We start from the raw sequence: 17,560 nt of genomic DNA on the forward strand, positions 1-17,560 counted from the left end.
TCTGGTTCGTGATAAAGTGCCTGCAAAGACTGAGAAAGCATCAAGTGTGTGACTAGAGGACACGTCACAGAAGCATATCCCCGTCGAAGGCAAAACAATGTGTGAAAAAGCACTTGGCCTCTATGAGCACTACTGTGAGGGGGTTGAGGAGAGCTGAGGAGAGGAAGTTTAAGGCTAGTAAAGGATGCTTGGCTAGCTACGTAAAGTGCTACAGTCTTAAGAACTTAAAGATCACAGGAGAATCGGCATTCCCAGAAGAGCTCAAGAAACTCACAGAAGAGAAAGGCTACCTTCCAGAGAAAGTCTTCAACTGTGATGAAACAGGCTTGTTCGGGAATAAGATGTCCAATCATGCCTACATCCATAACAGTACCAAGCAGGCCCCGGGGGCTCTAGGCCTGGAAAGATAGCTTTACTGGTGCTGTGTGGCAACACAGCAGGTCACATGATCAAGCCAGGCCTCATCTATGAAGCAAACAATCCCCAGGCCCTTAAAAACAAAAACTGCCTGCCTGTGTGTTGGCAATGCAACAAGAAGGCTTGAGTGACAGCCACCTTGTTGAGATGGTTCCACCAGTGCTTCATTCCTGAAGTGAAGAAATACCTCAAAGAGAAGGGGCTGCCAATAAGGTCCTCCTCACAATGCTCCCAGCCATCCCCAATGTCTCTGCTTTGCCAACGAGAACATGGAAGTGATGTTCCTGCCTCTTAACACTACCTCACTACCACAGCCACTTGACCAATGGATCACCAAGTGCATTACTGAGGTGACTTACACCCACCTCACCTTCGGGAGGATCCCTGCTGCCCTTGATACTAACCCTGACTTCAGCATCATGGATTTATGGAAGAGCTTCACAACTGTAGATGAAACTGTCCTTATTGCAGAGGCTGCAGATCCCCTAAAGCCCAAGACAGTCAATGCATGTTGGAAGCCATTCTGGAGTGGGGTAGTCAGTGATTACCCATTATTGATGCAGAAGTCAGGAATACCTTGAATGTTGCAAGTGAAGTTGGTGGAGAAGACTTCACTGACATGATTTGAGGACGACAACAAGGAACACATAGAAAAACATAGAGAAACCTTTCCCAACAAGGAACTCAAAGATCTACTGAAATCCTTGACAGATGATGATGATCATGATGATGATGATGCAGCAGAAGGTCTAGAAGAGGCAGGGCTATCAATCTGGACACTTGAAAAATTTGCAGCAGTTTTTCAAAAGGTGGAATTGTTAAAGGATATGATCCTGAGTACATCCTCCAATGGAATGAAGCCTCCATGTCACCCGAGGGATAACAACGTAAGCACACCCACTGCAAGATTTGTTTGATGATGCAAAGAAGAGACGAAACAGCTTACAACAATGTTTCTAACTAAAGCACCTGCAATTGTGAAGCCTTGATCTTCAATACTTCAGGACCCTCAGCTCTCAACCTCCACACATCAAGACATCATTATTATTGGACCTCCTTCAAAGTACCAACATCTGCAATTAGAAGCTGGTTCTTCCAACACAGATGTCCTGTCAGCAGGTTCAAGTTAGCCTGATGTCTCACTGCTTACCTACATGCTACACACGTGTCACCTCACCATAGGCATCAGACAGCAATCATCATCATCATCATCACCATATGACAGTTAACAAAAGAGAAGAACCAGGTTTTCGGTGAGTGTTAACACAGTGTGTGTGAGAAAAAGAATAAATTTATATTTTCTCTATTTATAACTATATTTTCTATATGTACGTATATTTTAAACATTCTATGTATTTCTCTTTCATTAAATGAAAGCAGTCGGTACGTGCTGAAAGGAAGAAAATATTATGTTGTTGCTGGTGCATACTATGTAGTTAGGTCTATGACGAGTGTCTCTGTACTGAACCTGTAGACTTTTTTCTTGTCATTATTCCTTAAACAATACAGCATAATAACTATTTATGTAACATTTACATTGTGTTAGGTATTATAAGTAATCTAGAGTTGATTTAGAGCATACGGGAGGATGTGCAGAGCTTATATGCAAACACTATGCCGTTTGATATAAGTGACTTGAGCTTCTGTGGATTTTGGTTTTGGTGGAGGGTCCTGGAACCAATCTCCCAAGGGCTAACTGTATTTTACTATAGCTCTCGAAAGAGCTTATTACATTAGGCTTGTGTTTTTGCATATCATCTGCTAGCAACGTAAGCAAACCATCTTTTGAATATAACATCTCACACGAAATTATTAGCACTGCTCTCACACTTAAAAACCAACTTGCGGGCTTCCCTGGTGGCGCAGTGGTTGAGAATCTGCCTGCTAATGCAGGGGACACGGGTTCGAGCCCTGGTCTGGGAAGATCCCACATGCCACGGAGTGGCTGGGCCCGTGAGCCACAACTACTGAGCCTGCGCGTCTGGAGCCTGTGCCCCGCAACGGGAGGGGCCGCGATAGTGAAAGGCCCGCGCACCGCGATGAAGAGCGGTCCCCGCACCGCGATGAAGAGTGGCCCCCGCTTGCCGCAACTGGAGAAAGCCCTCGCACGAACCGAAGACCCAACACAGCCAAAAATAAATAAATAAATAAATAAAGTAGCTATAAAACGCAGCTTTCTTTAAAAAAAAACAAAAAACAAAAAACCAACTTGCTGGATATGCTATAAAATAGTCCATATTCTGTAAAAATGTCAATATCATGAAAGACAAAGAAAAGTTGGGAACTTTTCTGCATTAAAGGAGAACAAAGATATGACAATTACATGAAGTAATAGATTCTGTACTGGATGCTCCACCTTATCCCAACCCCCCCAAATGGCCAAAAACAATGTTCTACAGACCAATGACAAAATTGGAAAATGGACTTAAGACTAATGTTATAAAATAAGAATTTTACTAAATTCCAAGAAGACTGACTAGATAATTTGTTCAGATTTTAAAATGTCACTTTAAAAATTAGCATTTTAACCAAAATTGATAATTTATATAAGCAGCATATTTACTAATATATTAAGCTACATTTTCTTGAAATGCATCTATAACTCATATTTAGAATATTCTAAATGGGCATACTTAAATAATATACCTTGTTCCTTAAAAACTATGGATTGAATATATCCCAAGTTCCAAAAAATTTTCTCTGATAAATGAAAACATCATTTAAGAGGTGTTCTGCCAATTATCTGACCTACTTATCTTAACTAAGTTAATTATTTTATATTAATTTACCTTAACTTAAAATCTTATTTCAAAATAATTTTTGTAACCACATTCAAATATCAATCTATCAATTAAAATTATACCACTGGACAAAGTACCAGATTCAAGCATATAAATCTCAACCTTGGGCAAAGAAATTTCTTTACTCTGGGAAAATAATCACAAAGGAAAGGCAAACATTAAATTTCTAAAATAGTTCCAAGATAGACTATCTTAAGTCCCTGCAATTCCATATATTTACCAGAATCAAAGCTTATTTATTAAAATACACACTTAACAGAAAGTGCACCTACTTGAATAGACTATTTTAAACAGTAAAAGTAAGTAATACCAGATTTCCTTTTTGATTCTGAACCATAAAGATAAAAGCTCAGTGTTACACAAGGACTGAATTTCAGAACAAGACAAAATTAAAAATTTCTGAGAGGTCATATAGTTTGAAAGTAAAAGGATTAATAATATTTTAACAATGTGGAAGGAAGTAAAGAGAAACCTCATCTTACTCTGTTCAATTTTTCTAAACGATTTAATATTAAATTGCGGCACTGATCTGAAGTGTTTACAGCTCCAAATATTTTACTGAATCAAAAAATATATTGTGCATTTGACACCTATTTTTTCAAAAAGACAAATCTGATGGATTAAACAGGTCAATCTAAAAAAAAAAATCAATTATATAACACCTCAATATTTTTATGAAAAAGTTTGAGGTAGGCTGGGAAATGGTGTGTTTGGAAGCACAATAATCTTTTGAAGGTGGAGAATATGGGCAGTAATCCCTTTTCAAATACAGGTACATTTTCCATCCATCTAATTGCATTTGAACTGCTACCACAAATCAAAATAGACTACTTCAAGATTCATTTCCATTGCTTTCCTTACCTATTCTTCCTTAATAATCTAATTAAATGTGTAAGTGTTTATTTTCTTGAGTAAGAATATGAATAAAAGCAGAGACAAGAAGCAGAGCAAATATTTAAATTTTGAAATGAATAAATAAAATTAAAGGTCCTGGCTAAAAGGAGATGTTAACTGCTTGTTTCTCTTGGCAATACTTGTATGTCACTGAATGTCTAAATAAAACATCAACTTTCTATTCTTATTTAAGAAAAGAATACATTTCTTGGAAGATAATTTCACAACCAAGGAAATAATAAACTAGTTTCAATCAATAATCAATTGTATATTGGCAAAGTAAGTAACTATGGTACTTTTATTACTGAATTTGTAAAAACTAATACTCATTGTCAAGTATCTATGGACTTGAATAATTCATCTATCTGCCTTTCTTCAAATAACTACTGTCTGAAATTCTAATGTTTGAGAAAAACATTAAAAACACATAGAAATTCAATTAATCGTATTCAGATCAGAATATTGTCATGAAACTGCTAGCCTTTGCCCTATCATTTTCAGTTACAGGTTATTAAAAGAAAAAAATGTACTTTCACAGTTGAAAACAAAGGGATAATGAAAACTTTTATTCTATGTTATAGATGACTACATAGTAACAAATTAGGGGCCCCCCCAAAACAACTAAACATTTCTCAAATAATTTTAAGAAAAAAATCCATCAAACTCACACCTATATATATTAGGGAAGAATAATTTCAAATATTCCAATTGAACCTTATTATTTAAACTGATAATGATAAAATAAGTAAACAAAAGTATTCATCCACTAAGATATTTCAAAGGACTAGTTACAGTGTGATTTACCTGAGTCATTTCGTAGATAAGATGACATGGCTGGGATGAGGCAGGACTGACTGAGAAGCTCTAGAAGAACAGATGGAAGGGCATTACTGTTCTGTCCTCTACTCTCGTGAGATGACTGAGCTTCTCCATTTACAGCACCACTTGCAGGATTTATATAACTTGCAAGAACCTAAAAATAAAAATTGTTGGATTTAAATCGCGTTCTAGCTTCGTAGTTTAAAAGCCCATACTTTATGTTAGTCAATCTGAATACCAAGAGAATATATTTTCAACTCAATCAATGCCTCATACTACATGTTTTAAAAATGATGTTTTTTCTTTAGATTTTCAAAAGAGGGTATGCTTTGCATGATGATGTAGTGTATGACCAGACATACAGAAGCAATCCACCTAAGAACATGAACTTAAAAGCTTAGTAGCAACTCTGAGATTATTTATTTCATTGAATAGATTCAGTTTATAGTTTGAGGGTGATGGAATCTTAGAATTTTATACAAGAATAAGCTTATCATCCGAGAACTGCAAAAATTATGTTCAAAGACTTCACCAATGCTCTAAAAAAAAAAAAATGGACAACTAATTTTAGTCAATTAGTTGATGCAGGAACAAAAGCTAATCTTTAAGAACGTACTCTTCTCATTTCTGTGGTACTGAAGACTTTATAAGCTAGTTCACCTTGCCCAGTTCTAGAAAACTTATACAACAATGTGAGAAACAAAGATATAAAAAACAGATTTTTTTTAAAGAGTCCAGATATAGCACTTTAGATGAGAAGTTGACCAGAAGAAAGTAGACATGGCACATTCCAGTTATTTGATAATTTCATCTTTGTCACTTTCCTCTCAGTGAAGAAGCTAACTAAGAGGGAAGAATTTAGAGTTACAAGTAGGGAAGAGAAATCTTTGTCCAGTATCTTAAATGTACTGAGAGCAAGGAGTACAATGGGCTGTATAAAAGTAGCTTAGGATGAGATGGATAGTCAACAATAGTTAAAAATCAATACAAAAAAAAAAATTTAACTATTATCACTGACAATATCAACTTTGCAAATATACCTGCAGGAGACAGGTAACATGTTCCTCTTCCAGCCTCTGTTTAGTTAAGGCTTGTTCCACATCCCATCCAGAAGCTGTAGAGCCTGTTCCAAAGCCAGTCCCTTTGGCCCAATAGAGCTGCTGTTCTTCTGTTGATGTAGGGTTGTGAGAGCTTGATACTTGTGGCTTGTAACAAAAAATAAAAATGTATTACTATTTGGTTTCATTTATCGTCAAAAATTTATCAGTAGGAATTTAAATAGTTTAGCTGCTATGGAAAACAGTTTGGCACTCCTTAAAAAATTAGACAAAGAAAGACAATGTGACCCAGCAATTCCACTCCTAGGTATACATCCAAAGACATAAAAACTGATACTCAAACAAATACGTTACTCTTATGTTCATAGCAAGACCATTCACAATAGCCAAAGGGTCAGCCCAAAAGCCCATCAATGGCTGAATGGATAAACAAACTGTGGTTTATACATACAATGGAATATTATTCAGCCATAAGGAATAACGAAGTACTGATACATGTTACCTGGATGAAACTCAAAAACATTATGCTAGGTCAAAGAAGACAGACACAAAGGTAACATATTGTATGATTCCATTTATATGAAATATCCAGAGTAGGTAAATAAACAGAGACAGAATGCAAAGTATAGCTGTCAAGGGTTAGGCGAAGGGAAAAATGGGGAACAAATGCTTATATTTAAGAATAGATAAATGGGGACTTCCCTGGTGGCGCAGTGGTTAAGAATCCACCTGCCAACGCAGGGGACATGGGTTCGAGCCCTGGTCCAGGAAGATCCCACATGCCATGGAGCAACTAAGCCCATGCACCACAACTACTGAAGCCCACGTGCCTAGAGCCCATGCTCCACAACAAGAGAAGCCGCCGCAATGAGAAGCCTGCACACCGCAATGAAGAGTAGGCCCCGCTCCTTGCAACTAGAGAAAGCCTGCGTGCAGCAACAAAGACCCAATGCAGACAAAAATAAAAATTAATTAATTAATTAATTATTTTTTAGAAAGAATAAATGAAACTTTAACAATGTTTCCCAGGAATAGATAGGTTAAAGCATTTTAGGGCCTAAAGAGTCAATAATTCAAAATTAAACAGAGAAAACAGTGAAAGGAATAGGGATAGGAGCCAGATCTTTTAGGATGGATCTATAATGGTGTCATATGTTTTCAATTAAAGGAAACTTCAACTGAGTAATGTGGACTGGCTCACCGCTGTTTTGCCATTGCTAAAGAAGCTAAGAAATCTAATAATCACCTGTCAGTTTACATAAAGCATGCTTATTGAATTTTAGAACGAAATTAAACTTCGAATACACTGAAGTTTTTGTCATAAAGAATCTTAAGAGTGATTACTCCTTTGTTATCTTGAAGTGTTTCTGAAGTATCAAACTAAGATTAAATCAGAAAACCATATATATTTGAAGATTTTATTCAAAGTTTGTCAGATTTCCAGTTAAAGACAGATTTGTTTGGAGACTGGCTAACATCAGAATCATTGAAATTATTTTCCTAAATTAAGGGTTGAACAAGGACTATTTTTCCTAATAATTTATCTTCTTCCTTCTTATTTGGTGTCATTTCCTACAACAGTCTCTGTTAGGTGATGCCTTGATATTTTTTCCGTTGAGCTATTGTTCACTGTATTCCTTTTTTTTTTTTTTGCCATGGCCAAAAAGAAAAAATGTTAATGAAATGCCATATTTTCTACTCTGTGAGAGGTAAACATGGACAGATGCTTCAGTTTATTAAAGTCTAATTAATAATGGTCTTTCTAAAAAGTTTTATGTATTTTATGAGATGTCTTACACATATTTTTCAAATTTATTTATAGGTATTTTCTTTTTCTTTTGGCCGTGCCGCCCAAAGGATGTGGGATATAGTTCCCCGACCAGGGATTGAACCCGCACCCCCTGCGTTGGAAGCACAGAGTCTTAACCACTGGACCCCCAAGGGAAGTCCGATATTTTCTATTTTTGATCCTATTCTAAAAGACATCTTTAAAAAGCTCATTTGGGACTTTACTGGTGGTGCAGTGGTTAAGAATCCACCTGCCAATGCAGGGGACACAGGTTCAGTCCCTGGTCCGGGAAGATCCCACATGCGACGGAGCAACTAAGCCTGTGTGCCACAACTACTGAGCCTGCGCTCTAGAGCTCGCGAGCCACAACTACTGGGCCTACATGCCAAGCTACTGAAGCCCACGCACCTAGAGCCCATGCTCCGCAACAAGAGAAGCCACCGCGATGAGAAGCCCATGCACCGAAGGGAAGAGTAGCTCCCCCTCACCTCAACTAAAGAAAGCCAGCGTGCAGCAACGAAGACCCAATGCAGCCAAAAACAGATATAAATAAAATGACACCTTCTTTAAAAAAAAAAAAAAAAGAAACAACTGAACCTACCTCTGTTTGATTGAGGCTAGAGTTTGGAACTCGTGGGGCATGGTGGCTCAGAGCAGACAGACAGACAAGTATGAGGTGCAGTGCTCCAATTTCCAATGCCATCCTCCGCAGAAGCACACCATCGTCAGTTGTCAAAGGTGTAGTGCTAAACAAGCTACGAAGGACATGGAAAGGAAGGGTTGGGAGCACATTGGCTGATGGAGATTGCAGGATATGACCTAGATTTAAAAGGAGGAGAGAACTCAAAATTAAAAATATTTAAAAACACAATAAGGAACAACACACAAGCTCACAAATTTATAATGGCAATGTAATATAAAATTATATCATTATACTTATTAGAAAACAACCACAAAATAATACCAGAAATAGTGATACCTTAATCTTTAATAATAAAGTGTCTAGAAAAGCTCAGTAAGAAGACATCATATACATAAACTCCAAAAGAAAGTTGAAATATACTCATATGATATTAGTTACAGACTGTCAAAATTATTATAATCTAGAATTTAAGGGAAAAACTAACAACTAAAAAAGAAGCATTAAAAGTTTCTTACAAGAGTATGAAAGTAACTGCTTGCCTTGGAAGTAGTTTCAACCATGAATGCAAGAGTGAAACAATTTTGTTTTGTTTGCAATAAAGTTTTCTACTATGTTCTAGCTAGAGAGGAGCGTTAAATGTAAAAAAACAAAAAAGAACAAACAAAAACCCACTCCTACATGAATGGGAGATGAGACAACTACTGTAAAAGTTATGTCAGAATTATGCTTTTTAATAAACATTTATTGTATATTCACTAGAAATAGTTTGAAATGACCTAAAGACAATTCTTTTTCCTTTTCAGTTTAGTGTTACACCTACTATCTCGTAATAGAGTCCTAAAATACTGTGGTTCTTATCCCTCTAGGTACTTCAAAAATCAGATGAAGCAATTAGAAATTCCCAATCTACTAAAATAAGTATATACAATTTATATATGAAACCAAACAAGCAGGACTTATTTAGTATATAGACACTGTAATTTAATAACAATTATTACAAAAACATTTAAAATTATGTCAACATTTTTGAAGAATTCCATCAATATGAAAATACAAAAGAAGAAGTACATACAATGAATATTCAATAGCTTCAGAGTTACAGGATTCACAAATAAATTCATATAATTTTATTGGATTATATATACTTTGCTGTACAGGGTTTAAAAGTGTATACTTTCTAAATGGCATGTGAAAGATATCACCTCTAATCAAAACCACATGAGTTTAAAGTAAGATAAAAAATACTAATTATCAAATGTAATGGTTATTGAAGAATTAGAGGTAAACCAAATGAAAATGTACTTGCTAGGCTACTCTACGATTTTTCTTTGTTTCCTTCTATTAACACAACTGCCAGCCCAATGGAAATAATCACCATAGCTTTCTATTATTATTCTCTATTATTATTATATTATGAAATAGATTATCATATAGTATATTGTTATAATATTTTCTTCATTCTGTTCTCTTTAATCTAAATATTGCTACCAGATTCACTGAAGAATTCTTTAAAAAGATTCTCATCACATCACTACTTCACTTATTTTAATAAATCTTAATTACTATTCAGAATAAAATCTGAAGTTCTTAAGAAGCCTTTCCATGATCTGTTATCAATAACAACTTTTTAAATGAGTTCTCAGTCCTGCTTTATGCAAATTTCATCAGCCAACTTATCCCCTCTCATATAATATGAGCATATAAACACTGCTCAAATCATTCCTTCTTTCTGAAATAACCATTCTCAACCTACACTGACAACTTCCTTCAAGGCCCCACTAAAAACTACAATGCTGTTTTATTCACATTGCTGGGTAGTAAGGAAATAATCTCACACTTGTAAGCCTCCATAATACTGTACTTCTCTCAAGGCTTTTATAACTTGTTAAGTCTATATGTGTATATACATTCCTCATTGCTATTACTGGAACACATTAGCTACTTGATGGCAGGATCTAAATACCTGCTTCATCTTTAAATGCCTCCAACGATGCCCAGCAGTTTTGTAAGCACTCAATATATAACTTTTGAATGAATAAAGAAGTGAAAATGAAGCTTCTTTAGGATTTATTATATCTATTATTGGAACTAAGTTGCCAATAAGAAATTATCTAGCAGCTAAACTATGAAATAAATAAATGATGAATAATAGGCAATGATCTGAGTAATTTTACACAACCTACCTACATTAAATTTCATTAATAACACTAAACACTTACTTCCTTCTCCATCATCTGTCACTCCCAAAACCAAGCGAAGAAGGCACTGGGCATGTTTTCTTTCTTTTAGTAGCACTTCAGCATAGCCCGGAAGACGAAGAAATAATCCAAAAGCAGCCAAAGAATGGGCAGGTATGGGAGACATGGTCTGTACTGCTGACTTGATAGGTGGAGGTTCAGCAGCAATGGTTTCTGGCGCTTCATAAACTAATTCCCCTGATTGTTCAATAGTCACCCATTCAAACTGATCACTATCCTTTGGTTTCTCCTGAGTGGTAGATGTTACAACTGGAGCGCTCACCTAAAGAAAAAACAATTTTGTTTGGCTATTTGTATGTTTCAACATCAGATTCAAATTAAAGACCTGAATTCAAATGATCTCCTTAAAATATAAGAATATAAAAATCAATAAAGGATGTATAACTGATCACTTTGGTGTATACCTGAAAGTAACACATTGTTAATCAACTATACCCCAATATAAAATAAAAATTTTTAAAAAAATCAATAAAAGGACATTTTTAAAAAATACTTATTTTATTTAATTAATTAATTAATTTATGGCTGTGTTGGGTCTTCGTCTCTGTGAGGGCTTTCTCTCTAGTTGCGGCAAGTGGGGCCACTCTTCATCGCGGTGCGCGGGCCTCTCATTATCGCGGCCTCTCCCGCTGCGGAGCACAGGCTCCAGACGCGCAGGCTCAGCAATTGTGGCTCACGGGCCTAGTTTCTCCGCGGCATGTGGGATCTTCCCAGACCAGGGCTCGAACCCATGTTCCCTGCATTGGCAGGCGGATTCTCAACCACTGCGCCACCAGGGAAGCCCGGACATGTTTTTTAAAATGAGTTACATGATACCATGAGTATGGTGGTGTCTGCCAAGTATCTCTACTCTAAAAATTACTATTTTCTCCTTTGTAATTAGTTAAGTATCTGTAGACAGGTTCTTTGAGACTATATAAACATCTTGTCTCGCACTAAACTTTGATCATTAGAGTTAGCATTTTTATGCTTGCGTGAAATAATAATTATTACAGTGGTTGCCAAATGGTGATTTTCTAATTCTATCATTCCTTCTACATTAGTTGGCACTGAACTGTACACAAAAACGTTTCCTTCTTCTCCATCTATTTATTCATTCATTTATTAGTTTATATCTGTATGGATTCTAATTTTACTCTATAAGTTATAATCTGTTACTATCATTTTATCTGATGCCCAAGTAGAATCAGATTTGGTCAGTGGAACCCCCTTAAAGCAGGCTTCTGTATCTAGGCTCATCTTGTACATTCTCTGCCCCAATCCTAGAATTTTTCCAAGGGGCACTGATTTTAGTGGAAACGGTATTTTAAAAAGAAGATATGGTATATAGGTATGTACACACTGCTGGGGGTAGTCTGATTCCATGCCCTATAAGCAAACAAATCTAGGAAAAAATATATAGAAACATGTATATCTGTGACTACATATATAGACAAAACTTCTAGCCTGTACTCTTCTATATGCCATGGTCATGAAAAACAAAGGTAACAGAATTGTTACAGATTAAAGGAGACTAAAGAGACAACTGAATGCAATATATGATCCTGAACTGAATCTCTGACCATTACCTCCCTCAAATCATGCAAAAGAAATTGAATTTTTTTCCTTTTGTCTTTGAGAACATTAGTGGGACAACTGGCAAAATGTGAATAAGATCTGTTCACTGACTTATTTTACTGTTAACCGCAGGTAACATTTTCTTATTTCTTTGCATGTCTGGTAATTTTTCTATTATACACTGTACACTGTTGATGAGATGTTGTAATAACTCTTAATTCTATAATCACACTCTGCAATGTGTTCAGTTTTATTTTAGAAAATAGTTAAATTACTGATAGGTCACCTTGAGGCCTTCTGTAAATTTATTGGGAGAGTCTATTTTGGTTTTGCTCTTATTTCTCAAGTGAATCCCTGAATACCGGGATGCCATCTATACTCTTAATGTGTGACTCATCTGCAATTCCAATAGAAAAGCCAAGATTTTTACCTCTAACTTGGAAGGAACAGAACTGCAAATTGTCTCCTCCATGCTGGATAGACGCTGAAATCTCTGGACAGCTCTTTCACCCTTCTAGTTTTCCCTCAAGAATCCCATGTATCCATAATTTAGGAGCCAGCTACGGTTGTGCAGAAATTCATGTGCAGAAATTCACGTGCAGAATTTCTGGAGCTCCCCCATCTGTGGCTCCCTCCTTTCTGAATTCCTCCCCTTTTAATTTCCAGCCAGGATGGAAGAACCAAACTCCTCTGTAGCTTTTGCATGAGTTCTACCATCTTACCCCACAGAGACTGAGGAGTATTCTCAGGAGAAAAGTCACGTAGACACTAATCTCGCCCAATGTGGTTTCATTCTTCTTCTGTTTAAATCCTCTTCAATATGTGCCTACTTTTAGTCGCTCTCCAGAGCCTTTAAACAATTTTTTTTTTTAAATAGTCTGTCCAGAGTTTATATATACAGGAGAGTTAATCCTATACCTGTTATTCTGTTTTACCAATTCACCTTTTATGGAAAGAGTAGTAATGGTTGAGGGAAATGTACAAAATTTTCTTCACTGGGTATAAAATTCTAGGATGGCAGATTTTTTTTCTTTTTACATTTCAAAGATGTAATTCCCTGGCTCCCAAGGTTTCTGATGAAAGGTTAGTTGTCAGTGTTATTGTTACTGTTTTGAAAAGAAATGAGTTGACTGCTTTTTTGGCTGGTTTTAAGCTCTTCTCTTGTTTTTGTTTTAAGCAGTTTATCATAATGTTCTTAGACATGAATATCCTGCTTGGGGTTTACAGAGCTTCTTGAATTTTGGATTGAGGTTTTATATCAGTTCTGGAAATTTTCTTCCTTTCTGTACTTTTCTGTCCCTGTTTCAATCCACTCTTTTTCTGCAACCATAAATTCACGTCAGAATTTTTCACTTCTAGCTACATGTCCATATAGCTCTTATGTTCTTTTCATTCCTTATACATTCTATGCTTCAGTTTGGATGATTTCTTTTGACGCATCTTCTCTATCACTAATTTTGTAACCTTTAGTGTTTAATCTGTAGAAAAATCCATCTAACAGTTTTCTTAATATGAAGTATTAGAAATTCCCAACCCATTCTATAAGACGGTATTACCCTGATACCAAAACGAGACAAAAACATCCTAAGAAAGTACAGACCAAAATCTGTATTCATTTCCTATATGGTTTGCTGTAACACATCACCACAGACTTACTTAAAACAACACAAATTTATTATACTAAAGATCTAGAGGTCAGAAATCCAAAAAGAGTCTTATGGAGCTAGAATCCAAGCTTTTGATCCTAAATATCAAGTGTTCCTTCTGGAGACTCTCAGGGAGTGTGGGCTCCTTGTGTTTTCCAGCTTCTAGAGGCTATTCACGTTCCTTGGCTTTTGGCTGCTTCATGTGAACCTCTGCTTCCACAGTCACATCTCCTCCTTTGACTTTGCTACCACTGTCACACAACTTTCTCTATTCTTGGCTTCTGTTTAGATGGCCGAGGGGATCCATGAATAGTATGACTGACCTCTTCAAATAGCACTCTGTGTGACTGAATGCACTAGCATCTTGATTTTTCTGAGGCACCAGCAAAGGCTGATCAGCCACATCCTTGGCTTTTTCTCCAGAGCATGCTTTTCTGACAGCAAATCTCTAATTTTAGCATCTTTTGCAATCTGGATAGACTGAGAATTTCTCAGATTGTCAAGTGATGGTTGCTTGTTGCTCAACAGTTCTTTCCTCTCACATTTTACTATTAGCACCAAGAAGAAAACAGGTAACTTCACACTCGGGTTGGAAATTCAGCTAAATATCCAAGTTCATCACTTACAAGTACTGCCTTCCACATTCAGGACAGAAATATGCTAGGATTTCTACCAATAAAAGACAGGGATCCCCTTTCCTCCAGTTTCCAATAACATGTTCCTCATTTCTTTCTAAGCTGCACCATTAGTACTTTTAACATCCATATTTCTACCAACAGTCTGCTTAAGCCAATTTAGGTATTCTCTATGATACATAGGTTCTCTCTACTGTGATCCTCACTTTCATCTGGGCCCTCACTGGCAAAGGCTTTCCATCCATAGTTCTACTAGTCATCTGTTCAAGGCAATCTAGACCTCTTTTTATCATGCTCCTCAAAATTCTTCCACACTCTGACAACTACCCAATTCTAAAGTCACTTCCACTCTTTTAAGTATTTATTACAGCAGCACCCAATTTCCACTCAATATAATAAAGCATACTGAATACTGAATTAGGGAAGTCATTTTCATTGAACAACAATAATCTTGAGAATGTTGGAGTTTTTTCCATTTCAAACTTTTGGCTGTATCATTACATTTTCTAGGAAGAAATAAAATTTTACTCATATTTTTCTGTGACAGTCATCTTATATCATGGTTATATTATCTTAAAATAAAAATATCATAAGCTCTTTGAAGAGCAGGTTAAGTAATAACCATTTACTGAATAGGTATTATTGTGGATTGAACTGTATCCTCCCAAAGATATGCTCAAGTCTTAACCCCTAATAACTGTGAATGTGACCTTATTTGGAAATAGGGTCTTTGCAGATGTAATCAATTAAGAGATGAGGTCATAATGGCTTAGGGTGGACCCTAAATCCAATGACGGTGTTGTTATAAGGAGAGGGAGATACAGAGACACACAGATACACAAAAGGAAGATGGCCATGTGAAAAGGCAGGCAGAGACTGGAGTGATGCAGCTATAGACCAATGAATGCCATTAATTGCCAGCAATAACCAGAAGCTAAGAAGAGGCAAGGAAGGATAATCCCCTAGAGCCTTCACAGTGAGCATGGCTCTGATGACACCTTGATTTCAGACTTATAGCCTCCTGAGCTGTAAGAAAATTAAATTTCTGTTGTTTTAAGCCACGCAGTTTGTGGTACTTTGTCACAGCAGCCCTAGGAAACTAACGCAGGCATACACACACACACACACACCCAAGTAGATAAAATTAGAGAGAATAATTCCCCTACCTCAATCAACAGAAATAAAGAGCTTGGTATTTACGACTCTCCATGCATCACACTCCCCCCTCATAAACAACAGAACATCGAAAGTACACACCTCAGTGACAGTAACATTAATGAACAGGGGAAGAAGTTAAATTAATGTTTTAAAAACTACTTAAATGGAAATGGCACTTAAAAAGGAATAAAAGTTAAGCCAAAAGACATAGTGTATTTGGGTAGAAGTATACACTACTATTTCACTCTCCCATTTCCAGTAATATCCGTAATTAATATCACACCTTAAGAAGCACAGAAACAAAAATGTTACAGTGTGATGACCATGAAATCAAAGTAAATGCTACAGTGTGATGCCCCTGGCAAATCTGCTTGGTCTTCAACGTTTCTTTACCAAATTAATTCTTACAAAGCTCCATATAGGCTGAGCTTTGAAAGGTTTATACGTTACTCCAAGACTTTAAGGGAAAGGGTACTTCCAAACGTTAAGTTAAACACAAACCAGAAAACAGAAGGTCTTTCCCATGTAATGATATAGTTAATTAGAAATCTTATCTTACCTGCTGAATTACTTCTGGATATAGCATGGGTAGTCTTTCTGCAATAAGAGCCAGTCCACCCATTCCTGCAAAAACTTGTAACGGTGACTGAATGGGACAGGTTTCAAGTAAAGATTCATCCAGTACCCCATCCATACATTCGTCACTTGGAGTGAGAGCCTCATCATCAGGACAACTACCAAGTAAATCTCCATGATCTAGAAGAATAATCGCAAATAACAGCTAAGAGAGGATCTATTTTTATAATACTTTTTCATTTACAAAGCAAATATTGTTGTCATCTCTCTACTCAACAAAAGAGCATAATTATCTTAAGTCATTCAGATACAGCTATCTAGGCTAGATGCTACAAACATGCTTAAATAACGTCTGATGTTGCTCCCTATAGTCTTACTACTTGAAGTATATGGTCCATGGACTAGTAAGCATCAGCATCAGCCTGAGAGCCTTTGAAATGTAGACTCTCAGGTCCCATCCTAGACTGTGTAGGAATCTGCATTTTTATAATGTTCCAGGTGATTTACAAGCATACTGAAGTTTGAGAAGTATTGTCCTTTAGGGCAAATAAGTAAAACATCAGAGACTCCAGAAAATATTAATGTATGTGCATGTTATGCTCTAAAGTATCCCATCAGGAAAAACTGAATAATGACAAAGACTTTTCTTACTGAAAACTGAAAATTATACCATATTGGTTAACTTCGAATCACTCACAGAGGAAAACCAGAAGTTTATGTTCACACATAACCAGACCCTACGAACATTAAAACAGACAAATGATCCTGCTGAAAATTTGGGCAAAGGAAATGTACTAAAATTTATTAAAGAGTACAAAAGGCTAATAATTGAATCTTTCATCATGAGAAAGATTGACAATAAATAAGATGACACCATATCCACACTACGAAAATCATTGCTTAAATACCATTTATAGTAGTGAAAAATCAGAAACAGATTCCTTCAACAATTGTGAAACAGATAAATTGTTATATCCATATTAAAAATAGGCAATAAAATGCACATTTATAAATATGTAATTGAATATATAAAAATAAAAAGGTACGAAAATGTATGATCCCACTTTTGTTTAAGGTAAAAAATGTTTATGAGCACAAAATATCACTCAATATAAATTATCAGTAAATTGGAAATTCGAAATTGGGGTTCTCACTTTGATTATAAAATTATGAACAATTCACATGGCTCATGCAGAAATAATATTTTTAAAAATTAGGGAAATCCTTGGTGGCCCAGTGGTTAGGACTCCATGCTTTCACTGCTGAGGGCCCGGGTTCAATCCCTGGTCGGGGAACTAAGACCCCACAA

General features: G+C 36.2%; 1 protein-coding gene across 1 annotated transcript in view; it reads right to left on the reverse strand.

Annotated features, from left to right (window-relative positions):
• BIRC6 (baculoviral IAP repeat containing 6) overlaps positions 1–17,560 on the reverse strand; it is a 241,875-nt gene that overhangs the window by 68,414 nt on the left and 155,901 nt on the right. Inside the window, 5 exon segments of the mRNA XM_036873943.1 lie at positions 4,917–5,085; positions 5,972–6,136; positions 8,380–8,597; positions 10,641–10,941; positions 16,235–16,431. Of these exon segments, the coding sequence (XP_036729838.1) occupies positions 4,917–5,085; positions 5,972–6,136; positions 8,380–8,597; positions 10,641–10,941; positions 16,235–16,431 (1,050 nt within the window).

Source organism: Balaenoptera musculus, chromosome 13, assembly GCF_009873245.2.
Source record: "Balaenoptera musculus isolate JJ_BM4_2016_0621 chromosome 13, mBalMus1.pri.v3, whole genome shotgun sequence".
NCBI lineage: Eukaryota > Metazoa > Chordata > Mammalia > Artiodactyla > Balaenopteridae > Balaenoptera > Balaenoptera musculus.